Source organism: Strix aluco, chromosome 3 (assembly GCF_031877795.1).
Source record: "Strix aluco isolate bStrAlu1 chromosome 3, bStrAlu1.hap1, whole genome shotgun sequence".
Taxonomy (NCBI): Eukaryota; Metazoa; Chordata; class Aves; order Strigiformes; family Strigidae; genus Strix; species Strix aluco.
In genome coordinates, this window is record NC_133933.1 from 83,142,871 (window position 1) to 83,162,427 (window position 19,557).

General features: G+C 37.1%; 1 protein-coding gene across 2 annotated transcripts in view; it reads left to right on the forward strand.

The window, feature by feature from the left end:
• The window catches only part of PREP (prolyl endopeptidase), a 108,827-nt gene that overhangs the window by 22,102 nt on the left and 67,168 nt on the right, over positions 1–19,557 (forward strand). For both annotated transcript variants that reach the window (XM_074819426.1, XM_074819427.1), the window contains exon 7: positions 6,263–6,368. In XM_074819426.1, the coding sequence (XP_074675527.1) occupies positions 6,263–6,368 (106 nt within the window). The remainder of the gene's footprint in view (positions 1–6,262; positions 6,369–19,557) is intronic.

The following is a 19,557-nucleotide window of genomic DNA, read 5'->3' on the forward strand; positions in this document are numbered from 1 at the left end:
GCCGTGTTCCATATGCAAAGGGCACTAGTGCATGAAGAGCAGTAGTTTGTAAAATAACTGCAGATACAGATCAGGTTGTAGATTAAAAGGAGTAGGTTTGTTTTTTCCTCAACACAGATGCATATTACCTAATAAATAAATTTTACTTATAATTTTTTTAATATCCTGTGCAGAAACAAATTATACAGTGATTCATTTTTTTCCACCTTGATGATAAAAAGAGCAAAGGTGGTAAAACTTTCAACGAGTTAGCTTAAAAAGGAATGATGTGTATATACAGTTGCCTTAATATAATACTATGCACTCAGAGCTCCTGTTTGTGGACTAAAAATAGAGACCTCTTCCTTATCCTGAATCTTGCAGTGGTGACTACCCAGGTAGTATTCAAAGAACTAGCATTAATATTCACTGGGGTTGCTGTCATGCACTTTACTTGGAAGCAAAGCACTTTAATGTCTCTCCTATTGACGTTTTAGTTGAGGACTAATACATAAAGCCAGGAAGTCTGAAAACCCAACAACCTTCTCCTGTTCATTCTTTTTCTTCTTTTGTTTAATTATGTATGAATTTTTGATCTGAAATGTGCTGCTAGTAGACAAAATATTTAACTTCACTTTTGCTGTGGATCCTTATAGATGGTTACTGCTATTATAAATGCAGAACACATAACCCTTTGGGGTTCCTTATATGGCTTATATGATGAATTAACTATATTTTGTAATGAAAGAAAAAATTTAAGTAGTTGAAAAACTCCTTTTACTAATTAGGCTTCAAATATTTTTTTCTCTTTTGCTAGCAGTCAGTCTATTGAAGTTACAGGTAAACCACTTCACCTCTTAATGTTTTTCTAAGCAGTGGTTACTTTTCATCAAAATGGAGAGAATGGGTAACATTGGAACAAAATTGCTAGTAAAAACAAAAAAAACCCCACTCCACTATAAACCAAAACTTCTCTATAAAGATTTTACTTTAAAGAGTTTGACTTCTGAAAGACTAAATAGAATAGCACTTGGGAGAGCACAGTATCGTGATACTTCTGTATGTTTGTATGGTGTAAAGATGGTCACAGCAAATATTTCAGAAATAATAGATCTAATTAACTTAAAATTGCCAAGTGACTGAATGGCAGCAGTGAAACTACAAACTATATACCAACATCAGCTCTTTGAAATAATCCTTCCTTTACTGGTGCTGAGTTAGGGATTAGTGCTGTGTTACGCCAATAAAATCATTGTTGTGCTGAAGGTTTTTAAAAGCTCCAGTTGAAAGGCTACAGGATATCTTCTGTCCTATTTTGACAGGACTGAAATGTCATTTTAACACGCTCAGTTGCTTTATATCCTCCTTACCTTTTACCAGTGGTTGCTGTTTGAAACGTTAGAAATTATTTTAATGAGAGAAATATACACAGACTAACATTCCAGATCTCTCTCAGAAATTCTTGAGATGTGTTTCCTTTTCAGCTTGGATGTGAGAAACCAGGAGAATTTACTTCTGATCGAGGCTGTCAGTTCTGACATTACAGCTGTCTCCCTTATGCTGAACCATGAATGCCTTCTAAGATTTGAGTGAAGTGCTGGTATGAAATTTCAGTTCATAAGTTTGTGGGCCAAGAGCAAGGATTGCAGTTCAGCTCATAAAGATGATGTAGCAGTGTAAGGATAACCCAAATGATAGTTGGGAAATCCTATTTCCTTTTGCCGTTCTGAAACACAGACTCTTGTCTGTTTACAGTATAGAAGAGTCAGTGTCATTCTGGCCGTGATTACACATTCATCAGTAGTGCCATATGAGATGCCTTAAGTAATCTCTGCCCCTATTATTCATGTTTCCAGCTGCTTGGTGCAGTGTGTGAGCTCAGACATTTGTGCAACTGCACAGTGAACTGACTGAGATACTAGTCTGGCAGAGGGACTTTTTATTCTTTTTTTTTTTAATTGTGTGGTTTTCTTTTTTTACCTTCCTGGATTCTTCTTTGGTTTATTTTTTCTGGATTCTTCTTTGTTTTCTTTTGGTTTTTTTTTCTGGATGATTTCTTTTTCTTTTTTTAATTTTTATTTTCTGTTGGTTTTTTGTTTACCATGCTATTTTTTTTTTTCAGCTGAATCAGCTCCCCAGTCTGGTTTACCACACAGATGGTAAATGGCTGTACTGACATGACTTAGGGGAATGAACTTGCATGCATAGAAGCAACCGTAGCAGTAGGAAGAGCTAGAGGTGGAGACCACATAAGCTGGTAGTGCCGCCAGTATTTACTCATCAAAATGTAACTTTTCAATGTGGATGTCTAAATCTGCGGTATAGTACTAAACATTTTAGCATGCTGCGGTCAGCAGTGTCTTGTCATGTTTCTGTCAAACTCCTTTGGGTTATAGAACTCCCTGATGTAAGAACAGCTTTAGTGATAGAGGCAGACCTAATTGGCGTCCCACCAGCAATATGGTTTGGGAATTCCTAATTCAAATTAAACATAAACTGCTATCAACCCTTCACTAGTCCAGCTGGGAATGTGGAAGGAAAAACTCATTAGGTGTATTCAGATTTGCTGTCATCAGAGGTTCTGAATCATCCGTGTAACATCATAATCAGACATTTGCAAATAAGTTTTGGGGAAGCGAACAGTCTTCTGTCAACCATTAACTCACAGCATCAAAGAACAAATTTATGTGGGTTATCATTATGCCTGAAAAAATTTTGTGTGTCTACTCTTGAGTTTTAATGGAAATTTATATTTGTATATACCACTTGCAGTTATTTTAACACATTTTATGAGTTGGTGAGGAAGAGGAGGAAACGATGCTTTTACAAGTATGAACAGTTGTTTAAGCAGCATATTGCAGTCACTAGTTTAATTAAAACTGACAACTGTAGTTATTGTTTGTCTGAAAACACTGAAGGTGCTTCTTTCAGAAAAGATCACCAAATCTTGTTTTCCATTTCTGGATATACTTCAGTCTTGGCAGGAGGAGGCAAAATGTCTCAATTTTGCAGGCTGCCCTGTTAAAGCTGTCTTAGCTGTTTCGTTTATTTTTTTTTTGGTCCAGTGGGAATCTTAGGTGTTCTTTTCTATTTGCCTTGTGAGCTTTTGGCTGTATGGGGTTTTTATAGTGGTATAATTAGTTGTTGACAAAATGCCTGTAAAAAATACAACTTGTAAATACTCATTTGGAGTTTTTTTAGGTTTTGAGGAGTTTGTGGTGGTTGGGGTTTTTTTTGTTGGCTTTTATGTACTGAGATTCGGCTCTGTATTCTACTAAGTTCCCTTCTTGTGTCTGCAAAACTGAATCTATTTGAATAGCAGTATAGTTAGGACCTAATTCTTCTGAAATTTATTTTGCATAACTAATTCTACAGATATTTTGCACAACTAATGTTACGAATTTTAAGCAAAGTAAATCTAAGAAGTAATTACAATATATGAATAAGAAGTTTTTTTAAGATGTGATTAGGGCCAAGTGGAAAGTTTCCAGAACTCAGATTCATATTTTGTGACTAGGGGTTTAAATTTCCATTAGATATTGTCATGTAAAAATGTGGACAGGAAACAGCTTTCTGTATCAGCTGTTAATAAAATATCTAAATCTGGGCATTTTGGAATATGCTCAAAACAGCTCAGTCAGGAGAGGGAAATTTTAAGTTGATGACTTCCTGTTACTTCCTGCCTTTCCTTGATGGACTTGCACTTTCAAAAGCTTTGCCAGGAAACAGAATATGTTTGTAAAGCTTGAGTAGAAAGAAGGATTCATTGATGACTTTATGTACCAGCAGATGCCATTTTGGAAATTTTATCGTGTGTGTAGATGTGCAAAAGCAAGCCAAGAAGCTTCATCAGAAGATTTATAATGTGGTTGTAGCTTATAATGTTGATTTAGTAGTAGCATTAGATTTTTTGTGTGTGTAAGCCTAATGAAAATTACAAAAATGAAAACTGTGTCATTTAGTTTGCCACAATAAGCAAAAGTACCCTTAAAATTACAGGCTTGGATAATTTCTAAGAAATTTCGTACTGCTTTGTGACACCTTATTAATTCTGCCACTTGAGAATTTGAGGGAAAATCTGCTGTGAATTAAGTGGCTGTCATTCAGATGGACTAAGCTGCCAGCCTTCTTCCACCTCTGAGATGGACTTTGGCATATACCTTAAGGCAATCAGAAATCCAAAGCTAGCCTCTACCACTTAGGTAATTTTTTTCTGTGGGATGTCATACTGTGAATAACAGTGTTAAGTAAGTGTGTATTCAGCTTTTGCAAAACTAGATTAACAGAGCAGCTATGCAGAGTAAGCATGTTTGCCATATGCCAAGTGCCAACTTTATGGTTTTCACTGTCCTGCCATTGTGAGCAAATAAATTTTGTTTTTTCCATTTGAACAACAGGTACTGTTTTGATTACACTCTACTGCTCTCTACGTAGTACTGTAATGGCATGTGTAGAGGAGTGCATGTGTCAGCAAAATGATCTTACAGGGCTTAATTCACCAAGAGTGTGAATCTGGAGTCATTTGATGAACCTAGATTTCAGCGTATCTAGGATATTCACATCTCTAACACTTGACCATGTTGGAGTTACTAGAGAGAGGAAGCATGGTGAGGAGCCCTTGTCTAGAGGAGGCAGCAGTCAGTTTATGTAGACCTGTAAGATGTACTGAAGGTCCATTTTAAGAAGTTAGTGAAAAACTCTTCTATAAGTTCAGTTTAGCTGACAGGTTACCTAGGAGAACTTAATAGGGACCGAAATAAAGACTTGACTGAGATAAATGCTTCTTTCACTTAAGCATTAGCAGTTTCAGCAGCACAGTTTTTCCTTTGATGAGCAGGTATAGTGCTGGTACATCTCTGCATCTCCTAAAATACTTGAAATAATAATTATATTCCAAATTAACTGTTTTTCAGTGAGATACATGTCACTGATCCTTCTCATATCACTGCTGGACTCCATTTATTTTCATAGGATTTTGGGGAGGGGAGGTAAACTTCCTTTTGCATGGAATTGATACCTTGATAAAGGATTTTGAAAGTTCAGAAGTTTTGATGTCATCTTCACAAAAAACTTGAGGGTTTTTTGGGCAAAAGCCACTGGTTGCTCTGTAGTGTCTTTACAAAGGTGGCTAAATTAGCATATACTCTTGCACAATTTAATATTGGATTTGAATGCTGACATTATAGTCAGTGATTAGAGAGAAACTGAAACACCTATATCACCAGAAGTGGCTGCTGCACAGTTTTTTGAGAAATTTCTATTGAGCTACATGAAGTTATGTTTTAATTGATGTAGGAGTGTTCTTTTTTTTGAGTACTGTAATTCAGTAGGAGCCTGGCAATCCAGTTGATCACAGGACTAAACAGTGCTTTATATTCAACATAGTGGATTCAATTAAGCTTCTCCATGTTGAAGACATTGACTGTGAGATATTTTTAATGTGACTTGTGTTTTTGGTGGGGCGTTTTCTGTTGTTTTGTGTTTTTTTTTTTCTTCTTGCCAGCAGGTTGTAGTTTTAGACTGTTTATACCGAGTCCATTCTTAGTTACTGATATCTCAAGTTAGTACTGTACATTAGTTGTATTGGGTTTTTGTGGCAAGGTTTTGGTACCAGGGGGGCAACAGGGGTGGCTTCTGTGAGAATAGACCAGGGCTGCCTCTGTGTCGGACAGAGCCAACCCCAGCTGGCTCCAAGACGGACCTGCCACTGTCCAAAGCTCAGCCCAGCAGCACCTCTGTGATAACATATATAAGAAAGGGCAAAAAATGCTGCACAACAGCTGTGATAGAAGAGTGAGAGTATGTGAGGAAAAACACCTTGCAGACACCAAGGTCAGTGAAGAAGGGGGGGGAGGAGGTGCTCCAGGGGCTGGTGCAAAGATTTCCCTGCAGCCTGTGGAGAAGACCATGATGGGGGAGGTTGTCTTCCTGTAGCCCACGATGTCCATGGTGGAGCAGTTACCCACCCTGACTCTTTTAGACACCTTTTTAACTGGAATACTTTTGATAATCATAAACTTTCTTTTTTTTTTATTTCACAGTGGAAATAAACAGATAATGCTGTTTGATTTTGATCTCGTGAAATGTCATCAGACTATAAGTTATTTGTTGATATAAGTGATGTGTGCGTTCTTGGTGTGTTCTCATATTCCATACATGTCTGTTCACTCAACTAACTGTAGCATCAATTTATTTTTTGCTAGAGGTTTAGGAAGTACCTTTTCAAATTGGATTTTTTTTCAGGAGGATGAATTGTCTTTGATTTTTCTGTAACTTTTTATAGATATCGGATGACGGTCGATATGTCTTGCTGTCTATCCGAGAAGGCTGTGATCCAGTGAACAGACTGTGGTACTGTGATCTACAGACAGAGTCTCAGGGTATATCAGGTATGTGATTTTTTTGCTTTGTAAGTTTTGCTTCATTTTAAGACAATGTAAGACTTGAAATACTTTTATGTTTAAATATATATATTTAAATGTGTGTTGCTTAACCTGCTCTCTTTTTTTTCTAATGGAGAGATTGTGAGAAAACCTGCACTGCTTCTGCTAGCATTCCATTTTCTGTTATGTATCAGCAGATGGAAAACTCCATTCTTGGTTCTGTAGTTTGTTTAAAAGGTCACAAGGAAAAATAGAGATAATATAAGCAGCCTTACTAGCGTATGTTCCATTTCTTTCCACACCACTAGTGCTTTTCCATGTTTTAATTTTTTTTTTACACTTTAAAATGTGTCTCCCTTCAAGTGCTGATCTCCCTTTTTTGGAAAAAGTACCTGGTTTACAAGTAACACTATTTTTTTTTTCTACACAGTACTAGGAAATGAACAAAAATCCTCTAACATTTTAGTAATATAACTTTGCTTTGTAGCATCGTTATTATTGCAATAGAAATACCTACTCATATTTCAAATACACATTCATGAAATGCTCCTTCCTTGCCTTCTAGTTGGATTGGCCTTTGGCTTTTGTGTATTTGTTTTTTTAGCCTTAATGGTATGAGCTGGAAGTATGGTACTTTGCTCGATATAGCTGCTGTTGATGGTTGGCATAGTGAGTTGTTTTACTGAGCAGTGTTTTTGTATTTCTACAGTATTGGATTATTGAAATCTCTTCCTCAATGCATGCTTTACATAGAACACAACTTAGTTCTTCTTGATTCTTTGCGGCTTCAGTCTTCAAAAACTTCAGAAACAAAATAAATACTGCAGTAGCTCCTCGTTAAATATTGGATCTCAAGATGCTTGTTCTGTTGCCATTGAGGCTTATGAGCACGATTAGAACTGACAGCAGCTCTGCAATACGGAGTGTATAGTTCTGTTTCTCCCTTACTCTATTACACTACATGGTTGTGTGGTCTTCCCTTAGTTCATCAACAAGTCCTAGTGGCAATATTTTGAATTTTGGTGAGTTGATTGTTAGTCATGATAGTTAACAGTTTTATACTCCTTTCTGGGGGATTTTTAATTTTGTTTTGTGGACATGTCACTCTGTCTTATAAAGGATATTTCTTAATTACTTCTAAACTTGTCTTGGACAACTGAGTAGTTGTTTAATGTCCTCTTGAATGGAGAAAATAACAGGCCTAATCAAAATTATTACAGATGCTTTCCATGCAACTTTATTAGAAACATAAAACTGTAGATAAAACTGCTTAGTACAGTGAAGCATTTTCATAAATGATAAATCGCATCATCATTCAAGTTGACACTTTCCAGCTAGAGATAGAATACAGAAAGCATAGCTCTTCTCCCATATTCACCTTCCCATTCACCCCCACACTGGACAATCTTGAAGAGAATACTAGTGTTGAGCCTTGAAAGACCATGGCTGAGATAATGAAGCTTCTATTTTGTACTACCTGGCATAAGGTAAACCTACAGTTTGACCTTTTCTGGGCTTGGAAATGCTTCTTTAAAAAAGTTTTTTCTCTGAACCAGTCTTTGACTTGCCTTACTATTTGTTTGTTGTTGGGTGGGAGTTGTTCTGTCCCTCCAAATTCTCCCTTTTTGCCTATAAAAGGAAAGATCCAGCTGTAACAATTTGCTTGCACAAATTCTCTATTTGAGAAACTTAAGAACTCTCCATATCTCTCTCACTAAGTTGCCAAATGCATTTTCAGTACAAAGACTCTTACCTTTATCCATGTCTTTCTACCTCCATGTTAGTAAGCACAGACCTAACAGTAAGCATCTGGGATGTTTCCTAAAGTTGATCTTCCATGCAGATGTAAACACCCTGAACCACTGGTCCTTCAGCCTTTGGTGGCCAGAGGCAGTAAGTTGAGCAAGCAGTAATATATGTAAGCTTAATTCTTAGCTCTGCCTATCAGTCTAGACCACAGGAGGTGTAATTTCAGTTCAACTTGTCATTTTCTGGGACAGCAAGTGTAGAAGAGGTTGCTTATGAATTTAGGAGAAATGAATGCCAAATTCCATTATTTCAGCTGTTTTAGGCAAGTAAATAAGCAGCTCTAGAATAGTGGGGTTTAATGACAAGTCTGCTTTTTGATTTAAGACTTGCATTTAACTGGCAATTTGTACAGACTGCTCAGTAATATCTCAAGGTATGTTCACGTGGGTTAAGATTAAGCAATGCTTAGAGAGCTATGTGTAACAGAAGCATGTTCTTAAAACCATGAGATAAAAATACTGGCTCTTGTTATGCTGTCTGTAGAATGCAGTGTTCAGTACAATGTCTATGTAAGTGTCAAACTATACCACTTGTTATGAATTGTTAACAAAATCAAATGTCTTGGAAAAGCATGTGTACTTTTAAAATGTATTACATTATCTTTCTGTCCCTTAGAACAGACTTTATGAGTAGACCTTGTACCTTTGGTGACATCTAAGATAGTACTTGCCATTTTCCTCCTTCAGAACTATTGAATGTTTAATCTGAGCCTTTTTACTTGACCTGTTTGCAATGATCTCTTTGTTCAGAAATCCGTTCTAGTGTTCAGAATACCTCATCTTAGTTTTGAAAAAAATATAAAGAAAAGGAAAGTAGGATAGCTAGTGTTTTTTCCAGTGTCCTAGATGGTACTTGATATAGATAATTAGGTTTTCGAGCACTTTTTTTTTTTCCCTACTTGCTCTTTTAATCCAGGTTGTCCAAGAATATGCTAGTTCCTTAGAAAATTTTCTTTTCATTCTTTAGATGTTTCAAGTCTCAAACTTTTTTAGACTTATTCAGAGGACATCAAACACAAAAGGCAATGAGGCCTTTTAGAAAGGTAAAAGTCAGTAATATTTTACATGGCATCCATTACTTATACCACATATTTCTTTGTGAGGAAGTAAAAACAACTGCTAAGCAAAAGTTAATGGATGAGATACTGATTGTTACGAAGTTTGTGGCAAAACCCTAATTATAGAATGACACACTTCCACGGATTGTTTTTAAAGCTGCGCTGTAGTGTATATTGTTTATAAAATAATGTTTCAATCATGTAATTGTGAACTTCTCTTTTGTAAAATACTTTTTGTCCCAAGGTAAATATACTGCTGCATAATTTGAAATGCTACATGCAGAACTGTGAGTTGAGGAATTTTTTGTTACTTAGAATTGCACAAAAATGCAAAGAACTGATTCTCATCTGTGACTTACTATCTGAAAATCCTGGTTCAAAATGTCATGTTCACTAATTTAGGGAGACCTTTCTTGATTTTTTGGATTGCTAGTAGTACATTCTTTTCCTTTGATGGGAGGAAATAAAATTTCTTGGTTGTTTAAACAACTTTCATTAAAAAGAACAGGTTCTCATACTCAACGTATATGACCACTGAAGAGTGAATTTCTTTTCCTTCTGATGTATTAAGGCCTTGTGGAGTTACCCATAATTCTGCAACCATCATCTCTAAGAAACAGTAACAATGATAAAGGCTGTTTATTTGGCCCACTTGCTAACAAATGGCTGTGAAGAAGTTGTTCAGTGTTGCAACCTCATATAGACTGTCTCAAAATGCCAGGTGGTTGTCTGTAGGAAAGCTTCAGGGATAGCTGTGAAATGCAGTTTCTTATGGTTATAGATCAATAGTTTTTTCCCAAGAGAGAGAAACATTTCTTTTTACTGGGAGATAAATATCCATATTTCATGATTTAAGAAAAGTAATGTGGAATAATTTGATTTTTAAACAATTAGTGCAATTACTTGTTTATGCCTCTGTATATTTTGGTGGTTCAAAAGCAAAGAAAATGAATTCTGAAAACTGAAAATAAATGCTGTTATTAACACTTTCTGCTTCCAAAAAAGCAGAAGGAGTTTCTTGGAGATGGGACGTGTGAAAGTGTCTTTCATGTTAGGAACTGTAATAGCCAAATCTAGAAGAGGAGACAGTCTCCTCTATCTGCAGATTAGATGTATATTTGTGGAGGAAGAGTGAAAATAGCAGGGTACATTGAAAGAGTGAATGCGTGTGCTTGCACGTTCCCTAAACAACTTTCTTTTCTTTTATACCTGTGGCAAAGTTTATATTAGAAAATTCTGCATAATGTCTCTTTCAGCAGGAAGGATGTCAGGATGATCCCAAGGGTCTTTTCCAACCTAAATGATTCTGTGATTCTGTGTGATTCTGTGACAAGATAATAAAATATAACCAAAAAGTTGCATCAGACCTAGGTCCAAGTGTGTCCTGATATAATATGTTTTAAAATTGGTGGTTTATTTTTTACCTAAGATCTATCAGATCTTTTAATTGTTGAATCTTTTTAGCGGTGCTGATAGTAACTTCTGTTAGTTTCATTCTAATACATTTAGTCATTTCAGACTAATATTATTGAAACCGCAAATGGCTTAACTTCTTGCCTGTTTATTACAGAGAGGTATGCTTCACAGCTTTAAAGTTGACTTCTTTAGTATCACACTTCAGGATTGTTACTGTACTGATAATGGTCTTAATTTCTAGACAGAGTTAATGTGACAGTAATAGTTGTTTGTTTAAAAACAAACTTTGGTTATCTTAGGACTCGATCCTCAAGATTAAAACTTGCTTTAGAGGTACTGAATAAATACTCCAGAGAGTTCACAATCCAGGGTCTGCTGAAGCCTTAAATGAATCAATAGGAATGTGACAAGTTGAAAAATGTAGTTTCTTGAAAACAGTCCAGCCTTACCCAAAAAGAAGTACTGAGTTGCTCTATTCAGTGAAGATTGTGCAAAGAAATTTCTCTTAGCAATAACATGTCATCAGCACCATTCCTTGAATGAAATAAGAGGTGTCTTCGTTGCATAGTGTGTACAGTGATAGAATTTATTAACGTTTGTTATTTCATACTTCATCTAATAGTCTGGTTCATTAAAACAGTGAAAAAACAGTAATTATAGTCTCTTCCAAAGTTGGACCCAAATGATCTGATTTTTCAGTATTTAGTGTGTTTTGAAGTTCATAATTATAATTTCATCTTTTCCAATTCTGAAGTGTCTTCCTTCTTGTTTTATAGAAAATGAAAATACAAGCTGAAAAGCACCATGTTAGTTTGCGGTGAGAGAACAGAAGAAAATATATCTAGCCTCTTCAAAGAATAGTGGGGTACATTTTCATGGTGTGCCTTTTAATCATCAGTGATCTCCAAAACTGACAAAAATCTGATTTCCAGTACAGTTGGGTTCCAGTTATCCTAATAACACTTCCAAATGCAATTATTAAACAGATTATCTCAATGAAGTCTTACAAACAAGTAGCATAATTAATTATTGCTATCCTCACAGGTTAAAAAATGAACTGAAGGCAGTAAAAAGGCAGCTCCCATCTTACATCAGTGTATCATCTGTACCCTTTATATTGTGTTTTCTGAAATACTTGGCACCCCTCCGTGAAGGTCCCAGTCAACATATCCTCTTCTCCCTTTTGCTGTTGCTGAAACAGAGACCTGGCACAGAATTAGCAACCAAAAGTGAGGAAAGAGCAATGTAGCCATAGTTTGTATTTGTGGTGTTCTCAGTATCATCCTCTTGCAGGAAGTCCTGAGCCCTTCAGATCATCTGTCTGATTGAAGCATGTGTTCAGGCTTCCCACTGCTTCGTCATAGGAATGGGGTATGCTGCCAGTGTAACTCAGGGGCTATGTCTATACAGTAGCAGTTGTCTGAAGAAGGCATCATCTACTACTTCTTCCTGATCAGGAAATCTATAGCATATACCCACTACAGTAGTACCCATGTTGGTCTGCCTGCTAATCTTGATCCATAAAGCTCTTGACTGGCTCCTGACCCTGTCCCAAGGCAGAGCTCCATGAATTCCAGCTGCTCTTTCACATAAAGGGCAACTCCCCTCCTTGCCTTCCCAGTTGGTCCTTCCTAAAAACCCTTTATCCATCCATCGCAGCATTCCAGTCCTGTGAGCTATCCCACCATGTCTCTATGACCCCAATGAGGTCATAGCTCAGAAACTGTGCACAGACTTCTAACTCCTCCTGTTTGTTCCCTGTGTTGTGTGTAGAGGCAGTTCAGGCAGGCACGCAAGCATGCTGATTCCCTAGTACAGGTTTGAGAGCTTTCTCCATGAGGCTGTTCTGCAGGCACTTCCTTCATTACATGCCTATGCTTGGAGAGATTACACTTCAGCTCTGTTCTGTGGATTGCTGTGTCCCTTCTCTTCCTATTACCCAGTCCCTTGGCTTGCCTTCCCTATCCACAACTTCTTTACTTGTTTGTTGAAGAATCTTTCTCCTCTGTCATTTCTAGTTTAAAGCTCTGCTTACTAGGTTGGTCAGCCTGCAAGGATACTTTTGCCCCATTTAGTCAGATGAATAACAGCAGTAGGACAGCATGAGATAGCCTAGAATAGCTACTGAATCACTGTTTTCTCTAATGAATGTGGATGGATGTCTTCTGTTCCTTATTTGCATGGAAATAAGAGATGCTTAATCCCACTTTGCTTTTTGAACCATTGCCTCCCAAATTCAATCAGTTGTGATGGAAAGGTAGGAGTCCCCATGGTGCAACTGTCACAAGGAGGTCAGGTGGCTTGTGAGAGGTGAGAATCTGTTAATGAAGGGCTATGGCATAAACTTGATCTCGTTATACCTTGAAGATTCAGTCGGATGAGCAATATTACGGATGCCTGAGATGTGGAGAAGGCTTCAGAAGAAATTTTTGATTAGACTTAAGATGCTTTTCATCAAGGTTCTCTTCCTTGTGGATTGTCAGATACATGAAAGGGAATGGCAGTTTGTCCTTCAACTGTGACATTCATAACAGCTCTCTTCTGTGTGAATTCTCTGATGAGACTCTGCTTATGCTGAATCTTAATATGAGTTAAAATGTCAGCTGACTTCATATAAATTTGTACGCCAGGTTCCATTAGTTCCAGTGTTCAGAGACTTAAGTGTCTCTTCATTGCATACAAGATTATGTTTATGCTTCGTAGTTTTTTAAGAGGCACCCTTCCTGTGCGTTTGTTTACCCAAATTGTTATAGCGTTCAGCAGGGCTTTGTCATCGCGAGCAATTGTGGTGACCTGAGATGGCACAGTTTCAAAACCGATCCGTGTATTAGAAGGAGCAGCAATAAGCACAGCTAGGTTTCTAGAGAGCTCCTTAAACAACCTGTTTTCTGTTCTGACTTTTCTCAGAGGTGACAACTGATCAATTCGTAGTGTGTTAGATAAGCATGTTCTCCGAGTTGAAATAAAGTCTAACCGCTATGACTGGGAAATGCACTGGAATATCATAGTATTAGTTGATGTGGTGGTATATGATTTAAAGGACATATAGGGTAGATGAATATGGCAGTTCTGTCTGGTTTTAAATTTGTATGCCCATTTTCTTGAATGAACTATTAACTAACGAGGCTACGTTGCTCTAAGCCACATGTTCATTAATGTCATCCGACAGCTACTTGCATCATTGGCTGCTGTGAGATCCAAAGGATGGATGAGATGGTTAATGAATTTTCCTACATTATGCTGTACTGCAGGAATTTGGTCACTGCCAAATTCTGTGTTGGAGATAAAGTGAGAATCACTTCCAGACCCTAGATGTGTTAGAGGAGATGATGGACTGAATTTACCTGTTTAGACCATTAGCTGAGGCTCCTGTGTTCCTGTGCTTGCCCTGTAGCTATTATGCAGAAACAGTCTGTGTGAAATGAGAGTCCTGAGGATAATTCAGTTCATGTGGGATACAGGTAGTACTCTGGACAGTTTTGGACCTCTGTACTGATTGCGGAGGGTGCCCATGACTGTTAGCTCATGTGCTTATAAAAATAAAGGTAGGGAAAGAAAAAGGAAAAACCACAAAATTGAAAGGCATTTTCAAAAATTAAAACAGGAACATTCCTCCTGTGGCATTTGAAAAAAGTACAAAGCTGAGGTGAGTGAGAAAATGATCTGATTAAGACACAGGTGTTCATGAAAGAAGATCTTAAAAAAAAAAAACAAAAAAAACCACCAAAAAAACCCCCACCAAAAAACACAAAACAAAACCAAAAAAAACCAAAACACGAGCTGCTGGACTATTTAAGTGAGTGTTAGTTATTTCAGAAATTGTACCGACTGGCAAGGAGGGAATGAGGGAAATTAAAAAATGAAAGAAAATATTAGGATATTAGAAGTAGCCTAGGATCTAGCAGATAACACATCTGATACAGGTGCTTCTTGTATGTTTTAAGGACAGAGTACTTTGACAGTGAAATGCCAATTTAGTAATCTTAAAGAAGAGGTGAAATAACATTAGATTAGAAAGAGGAGAGGCTCTGATTATTTCAGTTGAGATGCTTTTACATCCTGGAGATGCTTGCTGAGGAAAGACGTGTACAAGTAGCCTGAATTTGCAACTGAAAGCTGAGAAGATGACCATTTTAAGATGATATTGACTAAACTGGTTACTGGATTGTTGAAGTTGATTGAGCGAAGAAAACTTCTGTCAAATGTGCCAGCCATTGGACTACAGTTCTGTAATGAGGAGAGAAAAAAGAGATGGTAATTAATGGAAGGGACCTAATATTTAGAATGCACCACAAAAATTAAGGGGCACGACTGGTTTTCTTTTATTATAAATGGTCTTACAGTAATTCTGTACTTGGGTCATCTACTATTTTTTTCCCCCTCCTTTTTTTTTTTTTTGCCTCCTTCTGTAATAGAGCACTAACACCCCTGTTCCCTATGACAATTGCTTTGATCTGTCCTTTAAAATCTAACAGAGGGTGGTTACAGGACTGTCCTTTATCCTGTTAAATGTCCTTGAGTACCTCAATTTAAATACTCTTTGAGCAGCAGGTAAAAATAAGTGCATGTGCATATACTTAAGGACTAAAGCCACACTACCATTGTACTAGCTCACATGCTCAATGTACTGGTTATGTTACTCTACAGCAGCATCCTGGCTGTAGCAGAAAGGCTGAAGGATGAGTAGGCAGATCCAGCTTCACTTGTCTAGATGGGGCAAAACAAAAGGTAGGGCTTCCCTTGACTATAAAGGGGATCAAGGTACTAAACTACTCCTGTCCCAGACATTTTATAGGCATGTTACATTTTGCTAGCTCTTCTCATACTGAATAGTAATGTTCTGGTTTCTAGGTTGAGGCCCTTGTATTAAGTGAAAGACGTTTGTGTTGCCATGAAATGATTCATAGTTTGGATCCCTTTGGTGGTGTGCTGTACAGCTTATTTAGAAATAGTAATTGCTTTTATCATTTTTCCCATTTAAAGAAGGCCTTAAGAAAAAAATATTGAAAAATTCCATGCAGTATGGCAATATTACACTGGATATAATTAGAGGTTGGGAGGTAGCAGGTTTCATAAAAGCATAGATAACTTTAAGTCTTCTCTGTCATGTATAGAGATTATGATATAGTTTTTCATTATTCATCTTTAGGGGTTTGTTTTATCTGATCTCGAATTAGAATTCAGCACACAGGAGGGGGTTATACTCTTGTGGAATATTTCAAGTCCGATATCAACTAACTTCCTATAGTTCTGAATTTATATATAAAGTCGTAGTTTAAAAAGTTACATTGCAATAGAGTAAATACTCTGTACTTGGGGAAGGTTGTTAGAATTAAGGTTGGCTAGCTCACTTGGGGGATTTGTTTCTAGCAGTGTATATTAGAAATGTGGTACTTTTTTTTTAAATTTTTTTTTTTACCTGTACGTTAAGAGACCTGCTTGAGCAGAGTGAAGTTTTGTTTTATTGGTCTGCAAGACAAAAGAACCCCATCATTTTCCCTCAACAACACAGTATCTGGTTCAATTATTTTGCTTAAATTTGAAGGGTAGAGTGGAGAAGCAGGGCAGGGATTCATCTTGGGAAAAGAAGGAAGGAAAGAGGAATGCAAAATGAGACATTGTTTCATGTGTGGAAATGAAAAACACTTATCAAATATCTGCCTGACAGAACTCAGAAGATGACTGTGAATTCACGTATGAGTCAGCTACTGTGGGAATTATTGAGCAACACAATATAGCCCATAACAGGCTTACAGGAGTTCAGATATGTCTTTCCCCAGCAGATGGAAGGAATGTGTAGTGTTTCCTTTTTACTTTTATTTACATGTAGCATATTTTAATAGCAAGAAAAAGATTTCCTTTCTATTTCAAATTAAATTAGTTTCTGGCTGTTTTGAAAAGATTAATGCAACAGGATAAGCATATCCAATTGAAAAAAACAAAGCTGTAAAACCTTTTATGTCTCCTTAAATCGTGACCTTTTTCCATATTTATGCTCAATTACATGCCTATCCTGTTTCTACTGGATATCTAGACAATACAAATAAATAAGTAAATCTGCAGCTTTTCCATCTTGGAGGCTGAAAAGGAAGAACCAGGAACCTCTGGCTTAACTTTCTTGCAAGTTATCTTTTTGTGAAACATGGTTTGCCCAATATTTGCCACTTCATTATTTCATTAGTAATCTTGAGTTAATTAATTTCATTAACTCTCTGTACAGCATGAGTTGTGGCTTCTCTTTGCATGTACAATATAAAGGGAGTAAGTGAGGAGATAATGGTATCATTAAAGGCTCTGTGCAAGCATGACATTTTAGTAGTTCTGCTGTGCTGAGGGCAGTTGTATCTTGTGCATTCATTGATTTGTTGGGGTTTTTTTTGGGTTTTTTTGGTTTTTTGTTTGTTTGTTTGTTTTTGTTTGTTTTTGTTGGAAATGTTTCAGTGACTGTGGACCAGTGGAAGTTAACTTGCCCTGTGTTGGGCAGGAAATGTTCTTGACTCAGAGTGGAGATCACACCTAATAAATGGGAGTAGATTATTACTAAATGTTTAAGAAATGTAGAGGATTTTACTTGCTTATTTCTACTGCTGAAACTTTTAAGTGTGTCAGATAGCTCTTCCCCCTTTATTATATGTGATTACTCATGATATTTTGTCAACAGCCATAGGTTAATTGAACTTGCAGTGCAATCTTCTGTAATAATCCTTGTCAGCTTGTTTTCCCCAGAAGGTAATCTATACAGCAGTGTTCCTGTTTCTTTCCACGAACATTACAGGGAGCATCTGGGCATTGTTTCTGCTTCCCAGGTTAGCTAAAATGTTCTTCATGCTTCTCTTCTCCCCACTTCACAAAATTTATACTGTATACAGACTGAGTCATCTTCCTCTTCAAATATTCAGGTTGTTTGCTAGGTTTTTAAGTGGGCCATTGTGAACTATTTGTGCCAAGAATGCTCCTTTTTAGAATAGAAAATCACTGTGATAAGTAATTTATGACAAATACATAGCTATTTTTTATGAGAATTTTAAATTAGTCTGAAAAGATAAGAGGTTTAGAGGATGTTGTTTCCCCTGCTCCCCTACTACCACATGCACCTTGTGAATCCCACCAGGTTAACTGTTTGCAGCTTAATTTTTACCACAGAAACTCTTTGTGTTAGAAATGAGCAGGTCTACTAATTGGAATTTTATGTTTACAACTAACTTAACAATGTACACTTTAAAAAAAAGCTTTATCTCATATCAAAGTGTTTTGCAAATACTCCATTCATGAAGACTAGATACCTGTGGTCATAATTCACAGTATTGTGGGAGAAGATGCCCCTGGGAGAAGACAGCTGGGCTATTTCTTTAAGCTTCTGGGGAAACTCCCTTGCTATACTCTGCTTCAAGTAGCTGTGGATGTGGGGGCGTTTCCCTTCATGCTTGCCTCTTTGGTTGCTTATGGCGTGGGGATTAGAAAAATTAGGGAAAATTTAAAATTATGGGACTTGTCAGGATTTCACCACTCTGTCAGCCATTGAACCAACTAATACAGTTTAATTTTGATTTATGAAATTTCAGTAGCAGAGGTGTAGCAGCTGTACATTATGTCAGGAAGGACAGCACTGTGGGTTCATGTCCAGAAGATTATCCCTCACTCAAGACTCCAGATTTCCCTACTTATCTTGCCAAACTGCAAGTAGAATTTTCAGGCCTTGACTCTTATAACAAACACTTAAAAGTTATCTATTGCGAAGTATTGCTTTAAAAAACAAACACACACATTCTCCCAGTAGCTGACATCGTAAGGCACAATTTTTTAGTAGCTATTTTATCAAACTTGTCTTCTGTAATACAGACAGCCCTCAAGTTTGCTTGTATGTTGAACCAGTCAAACAAAACTTCTCTCACTAATCGCTTTGCTTAACTGTTGTTCTTGGTATACCTGAAAATGCCTTGTATTAGCCAAACAGCTGGATACACAGTAATCAAGCAATTTACATTAGCAAACCTTGTTGTACACCTTACAAAAAAACCCCAAAGAAACAAACAAAAAAAACCCCAAAGCCAAAGGAAAAACAGCACTGCTTTTTCTATAGCATGTCACTTACTGTTTCTGTGCCTAGTAATAATTTTGTTTTTCCATTTTCTTGAGAAATTGTTTCTTTTAGATTAGATTGTCAGCCTTGAGTATTTATTCTTCTAAATGTGTGGTTTGGTGCTGGGAAGAGTGGATTTAGCACAAATCTGTTGGTGTGCAACAAGAAATAAAAGCTCTTTAATCAGCCTTGGCTATGAACTTAAACCAACATGACATGGCCTATTGGTCTTCTTGAAGTTGTTCTTAATATTGACCTTTTTCTTTATTTCGTATTATGGTAGCAGCTAGGAAGCCTAATAAATAAATCAGGATCCTCTTGTTGTGAGTACCATAGAGCTGATTTATGAGTCACTGACTCAGAGCTCTGGGCGGAGCCCCACTTTCCTCTTCCTGGGGGAGCAGAAGCCTGAAAACAGAGGGGGACAAAGGAGGGATATAAGGCAGCATGAGGAGCAGAAGAGGTACTTCTCGTTATAACCTCTGTGCACATAGAAACTATGAAAGGCTGCTGTGACTTCTGGAATGCAAAAAGTTGGGAGGGACGGCTAGTTGGAAAGCACAGTCTGGATTGTTGGATTGAAAGGGATTCCACTGGATAGAAGCTAAACAGGTGTGTGTAAATTGGAGGTACAAGGAGTTTGGGGAGACAGGACAGTGGTAGGGACTCTTATGCTTGGGTACCTAGCTGCTTGGAGATTGTCAGTTTGTGTCTGGTGGAATCAGTGGAAGGTGGTGGGAGAACATGTATATGGGAAGAGGAGATAGTGTAAAATATTTGAGAACCACTGGCTTGGAAAAATGCAATAAAAATTGAGAAAAAGCCGAAGCTCA